Source organism: Bombina bombina, chromosome 4, assembly GCF_027579735.1.
Source record: "Bombina bombina isolate aBomBom1 chromosome 4, aBomBom1.pri, whole genome shotgun sequence".
NCBI lineage: Eukaryota > Metazoa > Chordata > Amphibia > Anura > Bombinatoridae > Bombina > Bombina bombina.
In genome coordinates, this window is record NC_069502.1 from 96,087,884 (window position 1) to 96,112,509 (window position 24,626).

Genomic DNA, 24,626 nt, shown 5'->3' on the forward strand with positions numbered 1-24,626 from the left:
TTGTTTAAAAAGATAGATAACGCCTTTACTACCCATTCCCCAGCTTTGCACATAAACATGGATATATGATATTGATCATATGTTTTGTATAAGCTTTTCACAACAGGGGAGTGCTAGTTCATGTAAGCCATATAGATATCATTAAGCTCACGCCCATGGATTTTAACAGCACAGCACTAATTGGCTTAAATGCAAGTCAATCGATAAAGTCATGTGATCAGGGGGCTGTCAGAATATGCTTAGATACAAGGTAATCACAGAGATAAAAAACATAATTTATGTAAGAACTTACCTGATAAATTCATTTCTTTCATATTAGCAAGAGTCCATGAGCTAGTGACGTATGGGATATACATTCCTACCAGAAGGGGCAAAGTTTCCCAAACCTCAAAATGCCTATAAATACACCGCTCACCACACCCACAAATCAGTTTAACGAATAGCCAAGAAGTGGGGTGATAAGAAAAAAGTGCGAAAGCATAAAAAATAAGGAATTTGAATAATTGTGCTTTATACAAAAAAATCATAACCACCACAAAAAAGGGGTGGGCCTCATGGACTCTTGCTAATATGAAAGAAATGAATTTATCAGGTAAGTTCTTACATAAATTATGTTTTCTTTCATGTAATTAGCAAGAGTCCATGAGCTAGTGGGATAATGACTACCCAAGATGTGGATCTTTCCACGCAAGAGTCACTAGAGAGGGAGGGATAAAATAAAGACAGCCAATTCCTGCTGAAAATAATCCACACCCAAAATAAAGTTTAAATGAAAACATAAGCAGAAGATTCAAACTGAAACAGCTGCCTGAAGTACTTTTCTACCAAAAACTGCTTCAGAAGAAGAAAACACATCAAAATGGTAGAATTTAGTAAAAGTATGCAAAGAAGACCAAGTTGCTGCTTTGCAAATCTGATCAACCGAAGCTTCATTCCTAAACGCCCAGGAAGTAGAAACTGACCTAGTAGAATGAGCTGTAATCCTCTGAGGCGGAGTTTTTACCCGACTTCAAACATAGGCATGATGAATTAAAGATTTCAACCAAGATGCCAAAGAAATGGCAGAAGCCTTCTGGCCTTTTCTAGAACCGGAAAAGATGACAAATAGACTAGAAGTCTTTCGGAAAGTCGTAGTAGCTTCCAACATAATATTTCAAAGCTCTAACAACATCCAAAGAATGCAATGATTTCTCCTTAGAATTCTTAGGATTAGGGCATAATGAAGGAACTACAATTTCTCTACTAATGTTGTTGGAATTCACAACCTTAGGTAAAAATTCAAAAGAAGTTCTCAACACTGCCTTATCCTGATGAAAAATCAGAAAAGGAGACTCACAAGAAAGAGCAGACAATTCAGAGACTCTTCTGGCAGAAGAGATGGCCATTCAGAGACTCTTCTGGCAGAAGAGATGGCCAAAAGGAACAAAACTTTCCAAGAAAGTAATTTAATTGTCCAATGAATGCATAGGTTCAAACGGAGGAGCTTGAAGAGCCCCCAGAAACCAAATTCAAACTCCAAGGAGGAGAAATTGACTTAATGACAGGTTTTATACGAACCAAGGCTTGCACAAAAACAATGAATATCAGGAAGATTAGCAATCTTTCTGTGAAAAAGAACAGAAAGAGCAGAGATTTGACCTTTCAAGGAACTTGCGGACAAACCTTTATCTAAACCATCCTGAACAAACTGTAAAATTCTCGGAATTCTAAAAGAATGCCAGGAAAAATGATGAGAAAGACACCAAGAAATATAAGTCTTCCAGACTCTATAATATATCTCTCTAGATACAGATTTACGAGCCTGTAACATAGTATTAATCACAGAGTCAGAGAAACCTCTTTGACCAAGAATCAAGCGTTCAATCTCCATACCTTTAAATTTAAGGATTTCAGATCCTGATGGAAAAAAGGACCTTGCGACAGAAGGTCTGGTCTTAACGGAAGAGTCCACGGTTGGCAAGAGGCCATCCGGACAAGATCCGCATACCAAAACCTGTGAGGCCATGCTGGAGCTACCAGCAGAACAAACAAGCATTACTTCAGAATCTTGGAGATTACTCTTGGAAGAAGAACTAGAGGCGGAAAGATATAGGCAGGATGATACTTCCAAGGAAGTGATAATGCATCCACTGCCTCCGCCTGAGGATCCCGGGATCTGGACAGATACCTGGGAAGTTTCTTGTTTAGATGAGAAGCCATCAGATCTATTTCTGGAAGTTCCCACATTTGAACAATCTGAAGAAATACCTCTGGGTGAAGAGACCATTCGCCCGGATGCAACGTTTGGCGACTGAGATAATCCGCTTCCCAATTGTCTATTCCTGGAATATGAACCGCAGAGATTAGACAGGAGCTGGATTCCGCCCAAACCAGAATTCGAGATACTTCTTTCATAGCCAGAGGACTGTGAGTCCCTCCTTGATGATTGATATATGCCACAGTTGTGACATTGTCTGTCTGAAAACAAATGAACGATTCTCTCTTCAGAAGAGGCCAAGACTGAAGAGCTCTGAAAATTGCACGGAGTTCCAAAATATTGATCGGTAATCTCACCTCCTGAGATTCCCAAACCCCTTGTGCTTAGTGAAAAACAAGTTTAGAGTGAGTGCACCTGGTGAGTGTTAATGTTGGGTAAGAAATTGGGTTAATAGACACCACGCTCTAAAAACCCTACAATTGTGACAGTTGTTCCTTCAAACACTGTCAAAGAATGAAGCGCAATAACCAAGAGAGGTGAGCTAAATGTATAATTGGTGGTGATTGTATGTTACTGTGTAACCTAAATAAAAGTTTATGCTTTAAGCGTTATAGTTGAAAAAAATAATATATTTATTTTAAAACACTTTAAAACATGTGCATATAAAAGTATAGAGCTCTAATACTTTAAGACATATAAAACAATATACAATATACAATTTGTAATAACAATAATTGAAGATAAAATATTTTGCAAAAATATGTACACTTTATTTGCTTGCTTAAATATTGTATCACTTTTTTCTTTGCTTTTGCGGTCTATACGGTCTCTTTGTGAGTCTTTAAAAGTTTAGTATTATTGTTCTTCTAGTACACACGATTTTGTCTTGAGTGTAAAAGGCTTTTTAGCTTTATGGGTTATAAAAAAACCCGTTGTGGAGGCAATATACTTTGGAGTCATTACAGCCTTAAAGTTGAACAATCTTGCTTTTTGTAGCTTTGGGAGGTTAATATGAACAAGCAATTGATTTGTATCTATTTCCTTTGTAAGGCTGATACAATGAATATCTCCAATGGTTGTGCTAAAGAAAAAATCTTAGCCGTTTTAAACGCTGTTATGGTGCTTGAAAGTTCCTCAATTTTTCGTGGGGGTTTCAAATTGAATTATCCGATGGTCTCTGAGACGTGTATACCCTATTTTATGCTAGTATGCTGTTCAGGTTTGCATGGAGTCTCTAAGGAGGTTTATAGCGTTTGAAAATTCCTCAATCTTTAGCAGGAGTTTGATTGCGAGATCAAGAGGCATCTTGATAAAGGCACCCGCCGAAACGCGTAGATCTGCCCACCAGAGTGTGCACCCTCTTTGACAGTTTATTGGCCCACAACTGTGGGACAAGAACTATCTTCCCTTCAACGGATTCAGCTCTATCTAGCGCTTGAAATAATAAGCGCATAAGAAGAAGAAAAACACCGGACAACAGACAGAACTGCCTCTTAGAGACTCCTGCAAACCCTGAACAACCTCCAGCAAAATCACAAGGGTAAACAGTCTCAGAGACCAACGTTATTCGCAAGTCAAACTCCTGCTAAAGATTGAGGAATTTTCAAACGCTATAAACCTCTTAGAGACCCTGCAAACCCTGAACAGCATACTAGCATAAAATAGGGGTATACAGTTTCAGAGACCAACGGATAATTCAATTTGAAACCCCCACGAAAAATTGAGGAACTTTCAAGCACCATAACAGCGTTAAAACGGCTAAGATTTTTCTTTAGCACAACCATTGGAGATATACATTGTATCAGCCTTACAAAGTAAATAGAAACAAATCAATTGCTTGTTCATATTAACCTCCAAAGCTACAAAAAGCAAGATTGTCAACTTTAAGGCTGTAATTACTCCAAACGTATATTGCCTCCACAACGGGTTTTTTATAACCCCATAAAGCTAAAAATGCCTTTTACACTCAAGACAAAATCGTGAGTACTAGGAAGAACAATAATACTAAACTTTTAAAAGCCTCAAAAGAGACCGTATAGACCGCAAAAGCAAGAAAAAAGTGTACAATATTTAAGCAAGCAAATAAGTGTACAATATTTTTGCAACTATTTTATCTTCAATTATTGTTATTACAATTGTATATTGTATATTGTTATATATGTCTTAAAGTATTAAGCTCTATACATTTATTATGCACATGTTTTAAAGTGTTTAAAATAAATATATTATTTTTTCAACTATAACGCTTAAAGCATAAACTTTTATTTAGGTTACACAGTAACATAACAATCACCACCAATATACCTTTATCTCCCCTCATCTTGGTTATTGCGCTTACAAACCCCTTGTGCAGTCAGAGACCCCCACACAGCTCCCCAACCTGTAAGACTTTGCATCTGTAGAAATTACAGTCCAGGTCGGAAGAACAAAAGAAGCCCCCTGAACTAAACGATGTGATCTGTCCACCACGTCAGAGAGTGTCGTACAATCGGTTTTTAAAGATATTAATTGAGATATCTTTGTATATATCTTTGTATAGATCCCTGCACCATTGGTTCAGCATACAGAGCTGAAGAGGTCGCATGTGAAAACGATGCAAAGGGGATCGCGTCCGATGCAGCAGTCATAAGACCTAGAAATTTCCATGCATAAGGGCTACCGAGAGGGAATGAATGTGACTGAAGGTTTCGACAAGCTGAAATCAATTTTAGACTTCTCTTGTCTGTCATGGACACTGAATCTATCTGGAAACCCAAAAAGTTACCCTTGACTGAGGAATCAATGAACTTTTTAGGAATTGATCCTCCAACCATGATCTTGAAGAAACAACACAAGTCGATTCGTATGAGATTCTGCTAAATGTGAAGACTGAGCAAGTACCAAGGATATCGTCCAAATAAGGAAATACCACAATACCCTGTTCTCTGATTACAGACAGAAGGGCACCGAGAAACCTTTGTAAAAATGTTTGGAGCTGTAGCTAGGCCAAACGCAGAGCCCACAAACTGGTAATGCTTGTCCAGGAAAGAGAATCTCAGAAACGATAGTGATCTGGAATGAATCGGAATATGCAGATATGCATCCTGTAAATCTATTGTAGACATATAATGCCCTTGCTGAACCAAAAGGCAGGATAGTCCTTACAGTTACTATTTTTGAATGTTGTATTCCTTACATAACGATTCAATATTTTTAGATCCAGAACTGGTCTGAAGGAATTCTCCTTCTTTGGTACAATGAAGGAGATTCAAATAAAACACAGCCGCTGTTCCAGAACTGGAACTGGCAAAATTACCCCCAGCCAACTCTAGATCTGAAACACATTTCAGAAATGCTTGAGCTTTCACTGGGGTTTACTGGGACACTGGGAAAGAAAAAAATCTCTTTGCAGGAGGTCTTATCTTGTAAACCAATTCTGTACCCTTCTGAAACAATGTTTCTGAAATCCAAAGATTGTGAACAGGATTTGATTGAAATTTCTTTGAAAAAACGTAATCTGGGGAGGAGGAGCTAGCCGCAGCCTAGACAGTCCACAATTTAACTGAGCTCTAGTTAAAACCTGTCATTTATTAGCCCTAAAAGCACTATTTAGGAGCTGATTCCCAGAATAAAACTTTGGGAGCAGTATTTACTCACTACAAGGACCACTGGCTGAAATTTGGCTGAGTTTTAGGCAAATTTCGATCTACCCATAAAGGAGTTCCAGAGGATTTTTCAGGAAAATCCAGGCTTCGGCCTACCTCGGAAATCTCTGGCTCATTAAAGTGCCTGAAATCTTCATGAAAGAATAAGATTAAAAGCAGGCAGAACTACCATCCTGATAAATAAACTGCACATCAGGATCTAAGCAGGTATTAAATATAGGCAGATTACACATTAAGAGACTGAAAGGAGGAGAAAAGAAGGAACCTTCACAGTGTGAGTAACAAACAAGCAGCAAACCACTGTGTGTAATATACATCACTGTCATCTAGATATTTCAGACACTTACACTAGCTAAAAATCAGTACTATCAAGGAATTACTTTATAGTATTTTCATTAGAGGCTACAAGTGCCTAATAATGAGACTCCATTCTATTGGAGAATTGGACATTGTAAGGGCTATAAAGCTAATATAAATGAACTAAAACAATGACAACAAGAACATAAGCAACTAATAAACTCTTCATTTACCTGAAGACTGCACATGCAAATGTAAAGGGAAATAGAAGTTTGGTTCAGTATCTCTTCTATAAGGGTTTTCACAGAACAACTACAAGACTCTCTAACCTGAAGGTGCAGCTTCAGTGGTGTTTTCGGGATACGATTAGAGAACTTTTTCAGGGCCCTAGAAAGTCAGGAGATGGAGATACTGCAATTTCCTATGTAAAAACCAATAATAATGCTCTGCACCATTATATATAAAGTTCAAAAGCAATGTTAAAGCATTAAATATCAACCTGGGAACAAATAAAGGCCAGTCATGAACTTTAAATAAATGTAATATGAGAGAATAAATTCCATACTTTTGCCCTTTATTCATAATAATTAAATTGCACGCTAAGAAGCCTAGCGACATAGAGGTGGAAGATACACTCTGAACTGATTAAGGGAAGACGTAAATAATTTTTTCAAGATGAAGAGCAGAAACCAATCTGTGAAAAGAGTGCCTCACTAAGTCACAGCTAAAATTGAAAGCAGCAGACAAAGCTAATAGTCCTTCCAAAACAACATACTCAAGCATGAAACATCAGATGATGAGGTGGACAACCTGGAGATATACCAAATAATGAGCTTCTGTCCTCAAATCAAAACTTTCTTCCATGAGGAACTAAAAACAGCTTTATAAGACCTTAAGCAAGACATCAAAGTAGTATTGGAGGAAGAACAACGGAGATTGAAAATAGGCTGGAAGATATCTCAGAGACACATCCCTCAGATTAAAACTACTCTACTGGATCATTCTATATACATCAAGAAGCTGGAGGATCAAGTAGAAGATTTGGAAATAGATCGAGGCGCTCCAATCTCAGAATAAGGAATCTTCCAGAAGAGTACAAAAATTTGCAAGCAGATGTAACTGAGATTTTTCATCAACTTGTCCCAGATACAGAACCCTCCATGCTTTTGATGGACAGGTTGCATAGAGCCTTAACCAAACCCTCTCAATCCAAGACAAGAGATTGTAGTAAGTCAAACTACATTATTTCCATGTTAAAGAACTAATACTTCAGAGCTGCAAGACAAGCACGCACAATTACATATGAAGGGCATAATATCCAGATAGTTACAGATCTATCACCAGTGACACTAAGAAGGCGAAGAGAATTGAAACCAGTAGTGACAGCCCTCATAAGAGAAAAATTGAGATATAGATGGAACTTTCCGTTCAAATTAATCTTCACATGTAAGAACTCCACCTATATCATGCACCACGGTTGAAGAGGGACGGTTGCTGCTTGCCAAGCTTGAGATTCAATAGAGGAAGATGTTTTCGCCGGACCTCCCACAAACCACTAGGAGACTACCACAGAAAGAATGGACTGAGGTAAATAGGAATGGAGACCTAAAAAACCCAAATCTAATGTCACAAGAGAAGATGGTGGAAGCACAATAGCACAGAGGCAGTACCCAGTGGCCGTGATTCTCTCAACAGAGACAGCTTCGAGGTTTGATAAAGAGAATAAGAAAACCGAAGTTGATCTATGGATCATACAATGATATTAATAATATTTAAGAATGAAGGACTGTTACCAGAACGATGAACAATGTTTGTAAAGGGGGTAATCTCATTTGTTGCTTGCTCTCCTCTACCCTAATTATTCATTCTTCTTTACCCCCAGCTTTTTCCCACTCATTCCCTTCTAACCTTCCCCTAATACTAATACTTGATATTCACTGATGCTAATACCAAGGATATGATTGGTTCTCTAAAATCTGCCTTATGTGATAAGATGAGATCATAGATCAATATATGTTAGTTCCAGAGTTGATTATATTGTTTATTTTTATTTAAAACAAGAAAAACGTTCAAATGTTATTCAGTTGTTCAAACACACTAAGTTTTATGTTAATGTTATGTTTTTATATATGTTTATATGCAGTCTCAAGTGTCATCAAAATAGAATTTCACAAGACAATTAATATAAAGGGTAATATTCGAGGTATTAAGAATGTTGCTTTCCTAAGATGTTCAGGTATAAAGGTAAGAGGTATAGATAGGCGACTTATAAAGAGGACCTATATAAGCAGTGCTCGCGGTAAGAAGTCAAATTCATTAGATTAATTTCACACAATGTTAGGGGGCTTAACTCCAACACAAAAAGGAAAAAAGCTATTATAGATTACAAGGCCCAGAAAGCCCAAATAATAATGCTCCAAGAAACGCACTTCACCTCAGATGTAACACCTAAATATTGGGATAAGAGCTTTCCATTGCAATATCATGCATTCACTGACAAGAAAAAATGCGGAGTTTCCATCCTCATACATACCTCTCTGAACTTTAAGGAGGAAGAGATAGTTAAAGATAAGGGAGGGAGATTTCTAATAGTCAAGGGGACAATCCATAACGTCCCAGTGGTATTAATGAATGTATATGCACCCAATGAGAATCAGGGCCCCTTCATTACTAAAATAGGCAGACTACTCCTGTCATGGAAGAGAAATAAAATCATAATAGGAGGAGATTTTAATTTAACGTTAAATGACGATCTAGATAGAACTTCACAAACACCCCATAAAAAAAGGAGAACAACACCAGCCCAACAGCTTCTAGCTGACTTATTACTAGACTTCAATCTAATAGACAGTTGGAGGGCACTTAACAAGGGAACTAAAGATTTCACTTATTACTCCACAGTGCATGGTACCCATTCAAGAATAGACTTGATCCTAATCAGTCAGGTCCTATTGCCACTGGTAAAGCTAGCGTTTATTCATAACTGTTCATGGTCTGATCACGATATGATGATAATTGATCTAGAGGGATGATCAACCCCAATAGAATTAGATCCTGGTCACTCCACCCTAGCCTACTTCAGAATACCATTGTTCTTCAGAAAGTACAGCAGCACATTAAAGATTTTGTAGATATTAATGCAGGATCAACGTCCAATCCAAATTTTGTATGGAGTGCACTTAAGGCCTCTGTGAGAGGCCTGCTAATTGCCGAATCTAACAAAATAAAGAAGAATTATAATGCCAAACTAGATAGCTTGAGGGTAGAAATTGCTGCACTCAGAGAACAAATAAAAAAAAGCCCCCAAAAAAAGGTCTTAAAATTACTTAAAATTAAAAACGAAGAAATAAACAAACTATTAGATAGAGAAGTGATCCAGTCGATAAAAGCGGTAGACACCAGATATTATATTTACGCAAACAAACCAGATAGGATGCTGGCAAATAAACTAAAGACCTGACAAGGGCGACTACAATCCCACAAATACAAACTACCTTGGGACAAGTCACAAATGATCCCCAACAAATAGCCAATGAGTTTGCCAACTTTTTATAACAATCTTTATAATTTACCTAGTAGTAATACAAATAATAACAAGAGAGAAGAATTGAGTAGATTCCTAGAAGATAGCAAATTAAAAACTATCACAGAAGAAGAACTAGAGAATTTGAACTCCCCCATAACAATACAAGAGATTATGCTGGCTATCAAAGAACTTAAAAGAAACAAAGCACCAGGCCCTGATGGGTTTCCAGGCTCATTTTATAAAGACCTGCAGTTATCACTGGCTCCCCAATTGAGGATACTGTTTAATAACATCTTGCAAGGAGTAGATATTCCCCCAGATTTGTTGACTGCAAGGGTGACGTCATTCCAAAACCCTGGCAAGAGCAAACAATACTGCCAAAATTACCGGCCGAATTTCCTTAATCAACCAGGACCTAAAATTATTCACAAAAATTTTGGCTAACCGATTGACCCTACCCGTTAGAAATTTGATAGACAATGAACAAGTGGGTTTCATCTTGCAAAGAGAGGCACCAGATAACACTAGGAAAGTGATTGGACCTGATTAATTATGCGACAGTTGGGAAGAATGCCTTCTCTGTTTCTAGCATTGGACGCAGAGAAGGGCATTTGATAGAGTTAACTGGGAATACATGTTTGCAGTGCTTAGCAAAATGGGATTTAGAAGGCCCCTTCACTACTGCCTTAAAAAAGATATATTCAAGCCCAGATGCATACATAAGACTCTCAGGGTATCCAATCAGACAGAATAAAAATCCGTAATGGCACAAGACAAGGTTGCCCCCCTGTCACCCCTACTTTTTGCTCTATGTATTGAGCCATTGGCGGTTAGGATAAGGGATAATCCAAAATATTGCAGGTATACGGGTGGGGGATAAGGAATATAAAATTCATTATTGCTGATGACGTCATCCTTGCAGTCACAAAACCTTTAACTTTCGCTCCCGATGGTATATTCCATAATAAATAAATTTGGACAGTTGTCTGGATATAAAATTAATGAAGGCAAGTGTGAGGCCCTTAGCACATATCTCCCAAAGCCAGCAAAGAAATTATTAGAAATTAACTTTACATTTAAATGGGCCAAATCATCTCTCAAATACTAGGAATCAAACCTCACAAAAGAAGTGCACTTACTTTATAGGGGAAAATTATGTCCCCATGTTCACACACATTAGAGAGCTATTAGTGAAATGGACTAAATTTAACATCTCCCTGTATGGAAGAGTAATATCTGTCAAAATGACAATATTGCCCAAACTCCTATACCTATTCAGAACACTCCCAATTTCAATACCGTTGTCAGAATTATATGTAATGCAGAAGGCAATTTTAAAATTCATTTGGGGAGGGAAAAGGGCTAGAATAAACAAACACAATATGATGAGACATAGGGGAGAGGGGAGGCATCGGATTACCTAACCTAATATCATATTATTATGCAGCTAGATTGGCCCAGACCACACAATGGTTTAAATTAGGACTTACACCACAATGGGTCCAACTAGAAAAAGACATGCTTAATGTAAGAAGATTGGATAATATTCTTTGGGCAACACAACAAAACAGACCCGGTCACATCAAACAGTTCATTGCGATCACACACACTGCTTTTATTTGGGACACAGCGACTAGGAAGTATCATTTACTCAACGAGAGGTCCAGACTGACCCCGCTCTCCCCTCTTGAATCTTTAGTTGACATACATACTCAAAGGAAATGGGAGAATAAAGGCCTCTACCGAATAGCAGATGTTTATGTTAATAGTGACCTACTATCCTTCTCTCAATATGCAGAGCTAGGCACACCCGGGCAAAATGAGTGTTCCACTACTTACAACTTAAATCCAGAGTTCGAGAGATAATGGGATTAGATAAGCCTCCAAACAATACTATATTAGAATCACTATGTTTATCGAAGGAGGTTAGGAGGGGACTGATAGCATTGCTCTATCCGGCTATTAATGGTGGCTCAAATAGGGACAAGAGTGTAATAATGACTAAATGGGAACAGGATTTGGGCAGGACATGGACAATAGATAATTGGGTATCAAACAGTAATAGAGGTCTATCGTTTTCCTCCAAATGCCATGTTGAAGTAAAACTATATAAAAGTACTCTATAAATGGTACATATAACCCACAAGATTTGCCAATACACAGGACAGCAGGCCCCACTTGTGCTACAGGGGTTGTGGGGAGGAAGGGACATACTTACACATGTGGTGGCATTGTGGAAAGGTTACAGAGATTTGGAATCAGACTTCAAGGTATCTAAGCCTAAATTCTAGAAACTAATATCACACTTACCCCTGAACAGCTTTGCTTCATTTTCCTCCAGATAATAAAGTGAAAAGACATCACAAGCTAATAGCCTTGATCTGCACGGTTGTGAGAGTAAGCATAGCTAGATTTTGGAAGGTGGATCCACCCTCATTGAATATATTAAAAGTAGAATAGATTATCACTTTACAATGAGTAGCGCCTCTGGCAGAGCTTCTTAATACCAGGGATAAGTTTATACAACAGTGGGAACCATATATTATGTATACTGAAAAAGAAATAGAGCTAGAATCCTAGCAAACCAACATGATCAGTAGAAACAATCCGGTTAGAGTGCCTCAATGAGTGAGATAATTGAGTCTTCAGGAGCAAGATGAATGGGTAGAGATGAGGGGGGGGAGGAAATAGGGATTTGATCATGATTGAGATTGAGTCAGGCTAGATGGAAAAGCGAATTAACACACCATTATATTTTGGAATATTACTGAAAGGTCGATAAACCAAAATTACTCTTGTCTTGTGTGGAAAACTCACATATTCAATCACTTGAAGGCTGTAATGTTATTGTATTTGTATTTTTTGTTTTTATGTTTCTAACTGTTATTTAAGATGCTGTATGTAATAACATTCAAAAGTCAATAAAAAAAACTTTCATATAAAAAACGTAATCTGCCCCCTACCAGCTGGGCTGGAATGAGGGCCACACCTTCATGTGGACTTAGAAGCTGGCTTTGCTTTTCTAGAAGGCTTGGATTTATTCCAGACTGGAGATGGTTTCCAAACTGAAACTGCTCCGGAGGATGAAGGATCAGGCTTTTGTTCTTTGTTGAAACGAAAGGAACGAAAACGATTATTAGCCCTGTTTTTACCCTTAGATTTTTTATCCTGTGGTAAAAAAGTTCCTTTCCCACCAGTAACAGTTGAGATAATAGAATCCAACTGAGAACCAAATAATTTATTACCCTGGAAAGAAAGGGTAAGTAGAGTCGATTTAGAAGACATATCAGCATTCCAAGTTTTAAGCCATAAAGCTCTTCTAGCTAAAATAGCTAGAGACATAAACCTGACATCAACTCTGATAATATCAAAAATGGCATCACAGATAAAATTATTAGCATGTTTAAGAAGAATAATAATATTATGAGAATCATGATCTGTTACTTGTTGCGCTAAAGTTTCCAACCAAAAAGTTGAAGCTGCAGCAACATCAGCCAATGATATAGCAGGTCTAAGAAGATTACCTGAACACAGATAAGCTTTTCTTAGAAAGGATTCAATTTTCCTATCTAAACGATCCTTAAAGGAAGTACCATCTGCCGTAGGAATAGTAGTACGTTTAGCAAGGGTAGAAATATCCCCATCAACTTTAGGGATTTTGTCCCAAAACTCTAATCTGTCGGACGGTACAGGATATAATTGCTTAAAACGTTTAGAAGGAGTAAATGAATTACCCAAATTATTCCATTCTCTGGAAATTACTTCAGAAATAGCACCAGGAACAGGAAAAACTTCTGGAATAACCACAGGAGATTTAAAGACCTTGTCTAAACGTTTAGATTTAGTATCAAGAGGACCAGAATCCTCAATTTCTAATGCAATTAGGACTTATTTAAGTAAAGAATGGATAAATTCCATTTTAAATAAATATGACGATTTATCAGCATCAACCTCTGAGACAGAATCCTCTGTATCAGAAGAATCATTAGAATCAGAATGATGATGTTCATTTAAAAATTCATCTGTATAAAGAGAAGTTTTAAAAGACTTTTTATGTTTACCAGAAGGAGGAATAACAGACATAGCCTTCTTAATGGATTCAGAAAACAAAATCTCTTATGTTATCAGGAACACTCTGAACATTAGATGTTGATGGAACTGCAACAGGTAATGGTACTTTACTAAAGGAAATATTTTCTGCATTAACAAGTTTGTCATGACATTTAATACAAACAACAGCTGGAGGAACAACTACCAAAAGTTTACAGCAGATAAACTTAGCTTTGGTAGTTCCAGCACCAGGCAGCGATTTTCCAGTAGTATCTTCTGACTCAGTTGCAATGTGTGACATCTTGCAATATGTAATAGAAAAAACAACATATAAAAGCAAAATTGATCAAATTCCTTAAATGACAGTTTCAGGAATGGGAAAAAAATGCCAGTGAACAAGCTTCTAGCAACCAGAAGCAAAAAAATAACGAGACTTAAATAAAGTGGAGACAAAAATTGACGCCCACATTATTTGGCACCTAAATGCTATTAGCGCCAAAAATGACGCCACATCCGGAACGCCGACATTTTTGGCGCGAAAAACGTAAAAAATGCCGCAACTTCCGGCGACACGTATGAAACAGAAAAAATTTTCGCGCCAAGAAAGTCCGCGCCAAGAATGACGCAATAAAATGAAGCATTTTCAGCCCCCGCGAGCCTAACAGCCCACAGGGAAGTCAAATTTTAAGGTAAGATAAAAATGATATATTCAAATGCATTATCCCAAATATGAAACTGACTGTCTGAAAATAAGGAATGTTGAACATCCTGAGTCAAGGCAAATAAATGTTTGAATACATATATTTAGAACTTTATAAAAAAGTGCCCAACCATAGCTTTAGAGTGTCACAGAAAATAAGACTTACTTACCCCAGGACACTCATCTACATGTTGTAGAAAGGCCAAACCAGTACGGAAACGAAAATCAGCAGAGGTAATGGTATATATATAAGAGTATATCGTCCGATCTGAAAAGGGAGGTAAGAGATGAATCTCTACGACCGATAACAGAGAACCTATGAAATAGACCCCATAGAAGGAGATCATTGAATTCAAACAGGCAATACTCTCCTCACATCCCTCTGACATTCACTGCACGCTGAGAGGAAAACCGGGCTCCAACCTGCTGTGGAGCGCATATCAACGTAGAATCTAGCACAAAACTTACTTCACCACCTCCATAGGAGGCAAAAATTTGTAAAACTGATTTGTGGGTGTGGTGAGGGGGTGTATTTTATAGGCATTTTGAGGTTTGGGAAACTTTGCCCCTCCTGGTAGGAATGTATATCCCATACGTCACTAGCTCATGGACTCTTGCTAATTACATGAAAGAAAGTGCATTAATATAACCATGTTTTCTGTGCAAAACTGGGGAATGGGTAATAAAGGGATTGTCTATTTTTTTCAACAATAAAAATGTTAGCAGTCACCTCTAGCTGTCCCCATCATTAACAATAGAGGGAAAGCCATTTCATTGGTTGCACCTCTCAGGTTACTTCCTCTATCCAGATCCTAAAGGAAACTAAAGGATTTACTGAAACTCATTGTTAGGCTGCTCCTGACTATAAACAGCAATGGAATTATAAAAATATGCAGACTCAATTTCAGACGGATTAGTGTAAAAAAGTGAATCTACTCCAAAGGTTGTCACAAAAAGTCCTTACATTTTTAAATGAAAGAGGTTCCTTTATAAACCACAAATGCAGAACCTTTAGGGAATTCTGTGTTATTCTACAACAACATGTTTAAGAATCACTGATCTAGAGATACTCTAAGACCGCAATGGCTAAGCAATATTTGTCTAAGATAGTAAATATGCCATAATAATAATAATAAGATGAAGAATAACCATTGCATGCATCTCTTAACAGAATGATGGCTGCATGAAGAATGGGATACAAACACCAAAAAACTTTCAATCTGTATTTCTCTATAACACAACATTTGTGAATTTCAACATGACAACCTGCATTGCTATCAGTACCTGTACAGAATGCTCTAAAGGACAAGGTGAGATACATTAAAAGAAAATGGCTTCACGTCTGCCTTGTTATTCCTGAGTGTGCTGGGTAATATCTTCTTTACATGTCCTCACTAAAAGAACAAGGATTTATCTGTTGGTTACTGATATAAATAGATCATTAAAAATAGATCTCACTAAGGCCCCAATGATCGAAAGTGCCATGAGATGGCAAGATATTCAAAAGGGATCTGACGCGATGTGGAGAAAGCCGGTGAAATATTCAAAAGTGCTGACATCACTGTTTAAAGGCAGCATCGCCGAGAGGCACTTTACTATACATCCCAATGGGTGGCGATGCTGGGCAAAATATTATTATATATTAAACCCTATACCATCATAACCCCCCACAGCAATAACCCCTACACTACTTAACACTGCTTAACCCCTACACTGCCTTAACCCCACCTGCAATAACCCCTACACTACTTAACCCCTACACCGTTACAACCCCCACCGCAAACTACCGCTGACCTATTAACCTACTAACCACCAATAAATACCCAACAGCAAAATACCCCTAACCTATTAACCCTTAACCTCTAAAACCCCACTGCAAACTACACTATTTAACTCTCTAACAGCTAACCCACACCAAGACCCCTAACCTAACAACTCCTTAGATACAAAAAAATAAAAAAATTCTAGCATTACCAAAAATAACAAAACACTACCCCCCCCCAAACAGTAAGGCCTACCCTAAAACTAAAGTCCTCTTAAAAAAAAGGCCCACCCCCCCAAAAAAAAACTATACTAACACTGTGAAACCCTGCAGCATAATTTGTGCTGTTTAGCTTAAGGGGGCTCTTACAGAATGTAACTCACTGTCTGAATAAATTATAAAATATAGTTTAAAAAAAATGAACACAATTTTTAATAACTATTTTTTATTGAGCCCTATAGGTATAAAATCCTACATTTTGGTGTTTTGAGAAGGTGAACTCATATTATATGTGGGACAATAAAATGTTTGTTTAAAATATTAGAAACTGACTTCAAAATGTGTTTTATTTTATTGGAATTTCATATGATGTATTCTCCCATATTAAGGTATTTCTGCAAACTAAAGTTATTTTCTAAAATGCTTGGTCAACTGAACTTTAGTTTGCAGAAATACCTTGACATGGGAGAATTCATCATATGAAATTGCAATAAAATAAAACACATTTTTAAGTCAGTTTCTATGGCATACATGAGAAATAGGGGGGTAGTTATCAAGCCGTCAACCTCAAATACGCTGGAATTCCGCAGCGTATTTGTGGCGATGCTGATTCGCCTTAGTTATCAAAGGCTCGAGACCGGCAAAAGTAGAATTTTGTGACGTAAGCTTCGATCCGCCGGACTCAGTCCGACACAGATCGATTCTTACGTCACTCCAGATGTTCCGCACACAAGTGCGGCACATTCTCACTACTTTTGCTAGCTATCAAAAAACTAGCAGGTACGCTCGGCACTTTTACGGCCCAGCGTACCTGGTTTTCAATCCGCCACCCCTGGAGGCGGCGGATCCCATAGGAATCAATGGGAGTCTGACCATAGCGAAAGTACAAGTTCGCTGCTGACAGACATCCCATTGATTTCTATGGGAGCTGTCTACACCTAACACCCTAACATGTTACCCCGAGTCTAAACACCACTAATCTGACCCCCCCCTACACCGCCGCAACTAAATAAAGTTATTACCCCCTAAACCGCCGCTCCCGGAGCCCACCGCAAGCTACTCTATACATATTAACCCCTAAACCGCCGCTCCCGGAGCCCACCGCAACTATAATAAATGTATTAACCCCTAAACCGCCGCTCCCTGAACCCGCCGCAACCTATATTAAATGTATTAACCCCTAATCTGCCCCCCTACACCGTCGCCATCTATAATAAATTTATTAACCACTATCCTGCACCCCACTACGCCGCCGCCACTGTAATAAAATTATTAACCCCTAAACCTAAGTCTAACCCTAACCCTAACGCCTCCTAACTTAAATATTAATTAAATACATCTAAATAAATTAACTCTTATTAACTAAATGAATCCTATTTAAAACTAAATACTTACCTTTAAAATAAACCCTAATATAGCTACAATATAAATAATAATTATATTCTAGCTATCTTAGGATTTATTTTTATTTTACAGGTACCTTTCAATTTATTTTAACCATGTACAATAGCTATTAAATAGTTATTAACTATTTAATAGCTTACCTAGCTAAAATAAAGAGAAATGTACCTGTGAAATAAATCCTAACCTAAGTTACAATTACACCTAACACTACACTATACTTTAATACATTTTTCCTATTTAAAAATAAATACTTACCTGTAAAATAAACCCTAAGATAGCTACAATGTAATTAATACTTATATTATAGCTATCTTAGGATTTATATTTAGTTTACAGGTAACTTTGTATTTATTTTAGCTAGTTAGAATAGTTATTAAATAGTTATTAACTATTTAATAACTACCTAGCTAAAAGAAATACAAAATTACCTGTAAAATAAATCCTAACTTAAGTTACAATTAAACCTAATACTACACTATCATTAAATTAATTAAATAAACTACCTACAAATAACTACAATGAAATACAATTACATAAACTAACTAAAGTACAAAAAATAAAAAAAGCTAAGTTACAAAAAATAAAAAATTAAGTTACAAACATGTTAAAAATATTACAACAATTTTAAGCTACTTACACCTAATCTAAGCCCCCTAATAAAATAACAAACCCCCCCAAAATAAAAAAAATCCCTACCCTATTCTAAATTACATAAATTTCAAAGCTCTTTTACCTTACCAGCCCTTAAAAGGGCCATTTGTGGGGGCATGCCCCAAAAAGTTCAGCTCTTTTGCCTGTAAAAGAAAAATACAACCGCCCCCCAACATTAAAACCCACCACCCACATACCCCTAATCTAACCCAAACCCCCCATACAAAAACCTAACACTAATCCCCTGAAGATCATCCTACCTTGAGTCGTCTTCACTCAGCCGAGCCACCGATGGAACAGAAGAGGACATCCGGAGCGGAAGAAGTTAATCCTCCAAGCGGCGCTGAAGAAATCTTCCATCCGATGAAGTCATCATCCAGGCGTCGCTGAAGAAGTCTTCGATCCGGCCGATGTCATCTTCAAAGAGGCGCTGAAGAGGGTCTTCTATCCGGGCGAAGTCATCTTCCAAGCCGGGTCTTGAATCTTCCTTCCGCCGACGCGGAACCCACCTTCTTCACCGACGGACTACGACGAATGACGGCTCCTTTAAGGGACGTCATCCAAGATGGCGTCCCCTCAATTCCGATTGGCTGATAGGATTCTATCAGCCAATCGGAATTAAGGTAGGAAAAATCTGATTGGCTGATGGAATCAGCCAATCAGATTGAGCTCGCATTCTATTGGCTGTTCCGATCAGCCAATAGAATGCGAGCTCAATCTGATTGGCTGATTGGATCAGCCAATCGGATTGAACTTGAATCTGATTGGCTGATTCCATCAGCCAATCAGATTTTCCTACCTTAATTCCGATTGGCTGATAGAATCCTATCAGCCAATCGGAATTGAGGGGACGCCATCTTGGATGACGTCCCTTAAAGGAGCCGTCATTCGTCGTAGTCCGTCGGTGAAGAAGGTGGTTCCGCGTCGGCGGAAGGAAGATTCAAGACCCGGCTTGGAAGATGACTTCGCCCGGATAGAAGACCTCTTCAGCGCCTCTTTGAAGATGACATCGGCCAGATCGAAGACTTCTTCAGCGCCGCCTGGATGATGACTTCATTGGATGGAAGATTTCTTCAGCGCCGCTTGGAGGATTAACTTCTTCCGCTCCGGATGTCCTCTTCAGTTCCATCGGTGGCTCGGCTGAGTGAAGACGACTCAAGGTAGGATGATCTTCAGGGGATTAGTGTTAGGTTTTTGTAAGGGGGGTTTGGGTTAGATTAGGGGTATGTGGGTGGTGGGTTTTAATGTTGGGGGGGGGGTTGTATTTTTCTTTTACAGGCAAAAGAGCTGAACTTTTTGGGGCATGCCCCCACAAATGGCCCTTTTAAGGGCTGGTAAGGTAAAAGAGCTTTGAAATTTATGTAATTTAGAATAGGGTAGGGATTTTTTTTATTTTGGGGGGCTTTGTTATTTTATTAGGGGGGCTTAGATTAGGTGTAAGTAGCTTAAAATTGTTGTAATATTTTTAACATGTTTGTAACTTAATTTTTTATTTTTTGTAACTTAGCTTTTTTTATTTTTGTACTTTAGTTAGTTTATGTAATTGTATTTCATTGTAGTTATTTGTAGGTAGTTTATTTAGTTAATTTAATGATAGTGTAGTATTAGGTTTAATTGTAACTTAGGTTAGGATTTATTTTACAGGTAATTTTGTATTTCTTTTAGCTAGGTAGTTATTAAATAGTTAATAACTATTTAATAACTATTCTAACTAGCTAAAATAAATACAAAGTTACCTGTAAAATAAATATAAATCCTAAGATAGCTAGAATATAATTATTATTTATATTGTAGCTATCTTAGGGTTTATTTTACAGGTAAGTATTTATTTTTAAATAGGAATAATTTATTAAAGTATAGTGTAGTGTTAGGTGTAATTGTAACTTAGGTTAGTTTTTATTTTACAGGTTAATTTCAGTTTATTTTAGCTAGGTAAGCTATTAAATAGTTAATAACTATTTAATAGTTATTGTACATGGTTAAAATAAATTGAAAGGTACCTGTAAAATAAATATAAATCCTAAGATAGCTAGAATATAATTATTATTTATATTGTAGCTATATTACGGTTTATTTTATAAGTAAGTATTTAGTTTTAAATAGGATTCATTTAGTTAATAAGAGTTAATTTATTTAGATGTATTTAATTAATATTTAAGTTAGGGGGGCGTTATGGTTAGGGTTAGACTTAGGTTTAGGGGTTAATCATTTTATTACAGTGGCGGCGGCGTAGTGGGGGTGCAGGATAGGGGTTAATAAATTTATTATAGGTTGCGGCGGGTTCATGGAGCGGCGGTTTAGGGGTTAAACTATTTATTTAGTTGCGGAGAGGTGCGGGATCAGCAGGATAGGGGTTAATAATTTTATAATAGAGGGCGACGGTATAGGGGGGGCAGGATAGGGGTTACTAGGTATAATGTAGGTGGCAGCGGTGTCCGGGAGCGGCGGTTTAGGGGTTAATACATTTATAAGACTTGCGGCGGGGTCTAGGAGCGGCGGTTTAGGGGTTAGTAACTTTATTTAGTTGCGGGGGCCTCCGGGGGCGCCGGTATAGGGGGTAGAACAGTGTAGTTTAGTGTGAGTGCTTAGTGACAGGCTAGCAATAAAGCTGGGAAAAAGCCGAAGGGCAGCGAGATCGGATGAGTGATAACTGTCACAGTCCGCTGCTCATCGCCCCGCGGCTTTTTGACAGCTTTATTTGATAACTTAGGCGAACGTATTCAAGGTCCGCGGCGGCGAAGGTAGGCGAGCTTAGGCGGACGTATTGGGCCGGCGAAGCCAGACAAGTAGACGGCTTGATAACTACCCCCCACTGTATCACAGCAGTCATTATTCCCTAAATATTTTAAACAATCATTTTATTGTCCCACATATAAAATCATGTCCACCAGACATCGCTGAATGCCAACAGCAGACGCTGTCGGCATTTGTGGTGAACTGCTTGTGCAATGCCCCCCCTGTAGATTTGCAGTCAATTGGCCACTAGCAGGGGGTGTCAATCAACCCGACCATACACGCTCGGGCAGATTGATGTCCGCAGCCTCAGAGGAGCCATATGAGTTAAGGAGCAGCGGTCTTAAGACCGCTGCTTCTTAACTTCTGTTTCCGGCAAGCCTGAAGGCTTGCGCAGAAGCAGATACATTGGGGCCGATTTGGGCAATGGTAAATCGGCCCCTAAGTGTGCATTGTCTAACTCATTTGCATTTTCTTACCCAGAGTCCTCTGTTCGAGGGGAGAACACTGATATTTCAAGTTTTCTGTGGGAAAATATAAAGATGAACTATACAATTAAATAACGCGTGTCTTAATTTTTAATAACTATTTTTTATTGAGCCCTATAGGTATAAAATCCTACATTTTGGTGTTTTGAGAAGGTGAACTCATATTATATGTGGGACAATAAAATGTTTGTTTAAAATATTAGAAACTGACTTCAAAATGTGTTTTATTTTATTGGAATTTCATATGATGTATTCTCCCATATTAAGGTATTTCTGCAAACTAAAGTTATTTTCTAAAATGCTTGGTCAACTGAACTTTAGTTTGCAGAAATACCTTGACATGGGAGAATTCATCATATGAAATTGCAATAAAATAAAACACATTTTTAAGTCAGTTTCTATGGCATACATGAGAAATAGTATCACAGCAGTCATTATTCCCTAAATATTTTAAACAATCATTTTATTGTCCCACATATAAAATCATGTCCACCAGACATCGCTGAATGCCAACAGCAGACGCTGTCGGCATTTGTGGTGAACTGCTTGTGCAATGCCCCCCCTGTAGATTTGCAGTCAATTGGCCGCTAGCAGGGGGTGTCAATCAACCCGACCATACACACTCGGGCAGATTGATGTCCGCAGCCTCAGAGGAGCCATATGAGTTAAGGAGCAGCGGCCTTAAGACCGCTGCTTCTTAACTTCTGTTTCCGGCAAGCCTGAAGGCTTGCGCAGAAACAGATACATTGGGGCCGATTTGGGCAATGGTAAATCGGCCCCTAAGTGTGCATTGTCTAACTCATTTGCATTTTCTTACCCAGAGTCCTCTGTTCGAGGAGAGAACACTGATATTTCAAGTTTTCTGTGGGAAAATATAAAGATGAACTATACAATTAAATAACGCGTGTCTTAATACTCACATTGTACTAATTTTTTTTTAACTTATCATAACTTAACTGTTTTAGATTGTTCTCGCTCTTTCAAATGATTGACAGGCACCTTTCATTTCAAATCACTTTATAAATAAATTTAGGTACTTTTCAGGAGAGCTTTCAAATATATTTAAAGTATAAATTAAAGAAGATTAAATGGACATTCAGGTTAAAATTTAAATGCACATAGATAAATTACATCTTTAAATAGAAATATATTTGCAATATACAAGTGTCGGCAAAAATGCTTCTAGTAAGAGTTAGCACTCTTTTAGTGTTGTAAAATGTTTTAGCATTTTTCTCTGCACGTGCATGTGAAACAAATCTGGATATTCTCAGTGCACCAGCATTTCAAATACTACAGCTGCTCAGAGCACCAGTGGGGCTTTTATAATCTGAGCAATTAACACATTTAGTCATTACCAGATGATACAAGCACATTAGGCTCTCTCAACAAATGCTGGCGCACTGTGCATATACTTAAATTCACTTTTGAAACAACTTTAGAAATTACTAGAATTATTTTTACTAATACATATATATTACAAAAATGCTTCTATTCAAAACTGAAATGTACCCATGTGCAGTCCTGTTTTGGCTGAAATATCCCTTTAACTGTATTTATTAGTAATATCTCCTTTGGTTTATAATTTTAAGAACAGAGGCATTTCCCGTTCTAAGTACATATATGTTATAAAGGGTATACATTTAATGTATTGCTTTCAAATATTGACTTTCCCTGTTATTATTTCAGGTGGCTTTACTGTTCAAATCCAGCAGCTGAGGTTTTTAAATTCACCCAGACAAGTGATGTTCCCCTTCCCACATTCTTCCTTAATTGAAGACAGGGATGGTTCTATATCTGGGCTAGAAGGAAGTCACCTCCTTGCCTCTGTTGACTTACTTCCAGATTCATGCAAGGAAAATAGCAATATCACTGCAACTATTCCTGGCAGCGTTTGTGGAAGCAATGTTGTCTTTCACCGTGTGTCCATAGGCCTGTAAGTAGTGAATTAAGCACTGGCAACATATAAAACTGGCTGCTGATTTTTATTATGGTGTGAGAGGTTGCTAATTCTTCAAATACCCTGATTTAACAGTCCAATAAAGCAGGAAGACTGTGAACCAGAAGCCCTGTCTTACAGGTAGGTTTTTGTAAGCCGCCTAGCAAAAGTCAGCTTGTAAAAATCGCCTGACCTCCCCTGTTAAATATATACATGTTCCTGAGCTAATAATAATAATTAAAAAAATAAAAAAGTATAAAATGTTCCTGAGATCATACGTTCACCCTATGAATATTGTACACAACCTAAATACAGATACGAGACTATTCATTTATGATTGCAGTTAAAACTTTGGATATTTTAAAAATGTTAATTATAAAATTATGTATTATATGATATTGGTAATTGCACATTCATGAGTTGAAGTTGAAATTATTGGTTAAATGAAAAAAATACTGAATTACGGCCAGATAACGAGTGGTGCGCTAATAGTTATGCACAAACGAAAATGGGTTTGAAAATGTTAATTATAAAATTATGCAAATTATATTATATTGTTAATTGAAAAAAAATAATTTAGGGCCAGGTCACGAGTGGCATGTTAACAGTTACACGCAGCAAAATGGGGTTTATTGCAGGTGTTTGCATGTGTCGGATGCAAACACCTATTACAAGTTGAAAGTAAACACTGGAGCGCAATTGAAGTTAAAGGGACAGTCAACCATAGAATTGTTATTATTTTAAAGATATATAATCCCTTTATTACCCATTCCCCAGTTTTGCATAACCAACACAGTTATATTAATATACTTTTTACCTCTGTGATTACCTTGTATCTAGGAACCTTTTTCCAGCCCCCTGATCACATGACTGTGACTGTTTATTATCTATTGTCTTAAATTTAGCACTGTATTGTGATAGATCTTAAATAACTTTATGTGCCTGAACACAGTGTTATCTATATAGCCCACATGAACTTTCTGTCTCTTTGTGTTGAAAAGAGATTTAAAAAGCCTGTG

General features: G+C 37.6%; 1 protein-coding gene across 1 annotated transcript in view; it reads left to right on the forward strand.

The window, feature by feature from the left end:
• The window catches only part of PKHD1 (PKHD1 ciliary IPT domain containing fibrocystin/polyductin), a 1,710,134-nt gene that overhangs the window by 962,983 nt on the left and 722,525 nt on the right, over positions 1-24,626 (forward strand). The window contains exons 47-48 of the mRNA XM_053709557.1: positions 15,586-15,724; positions 23,358-23,604. Of these exons, the coding sequence (XP_053565532.1) occupies positions 15,586-15,724; positions 23,358-23,604 (386 nt within the window). The remainder of the gene's footprint in view (positions 1-15,585; positions 15,725-23,357; positions 23,605-24,626) is intronic.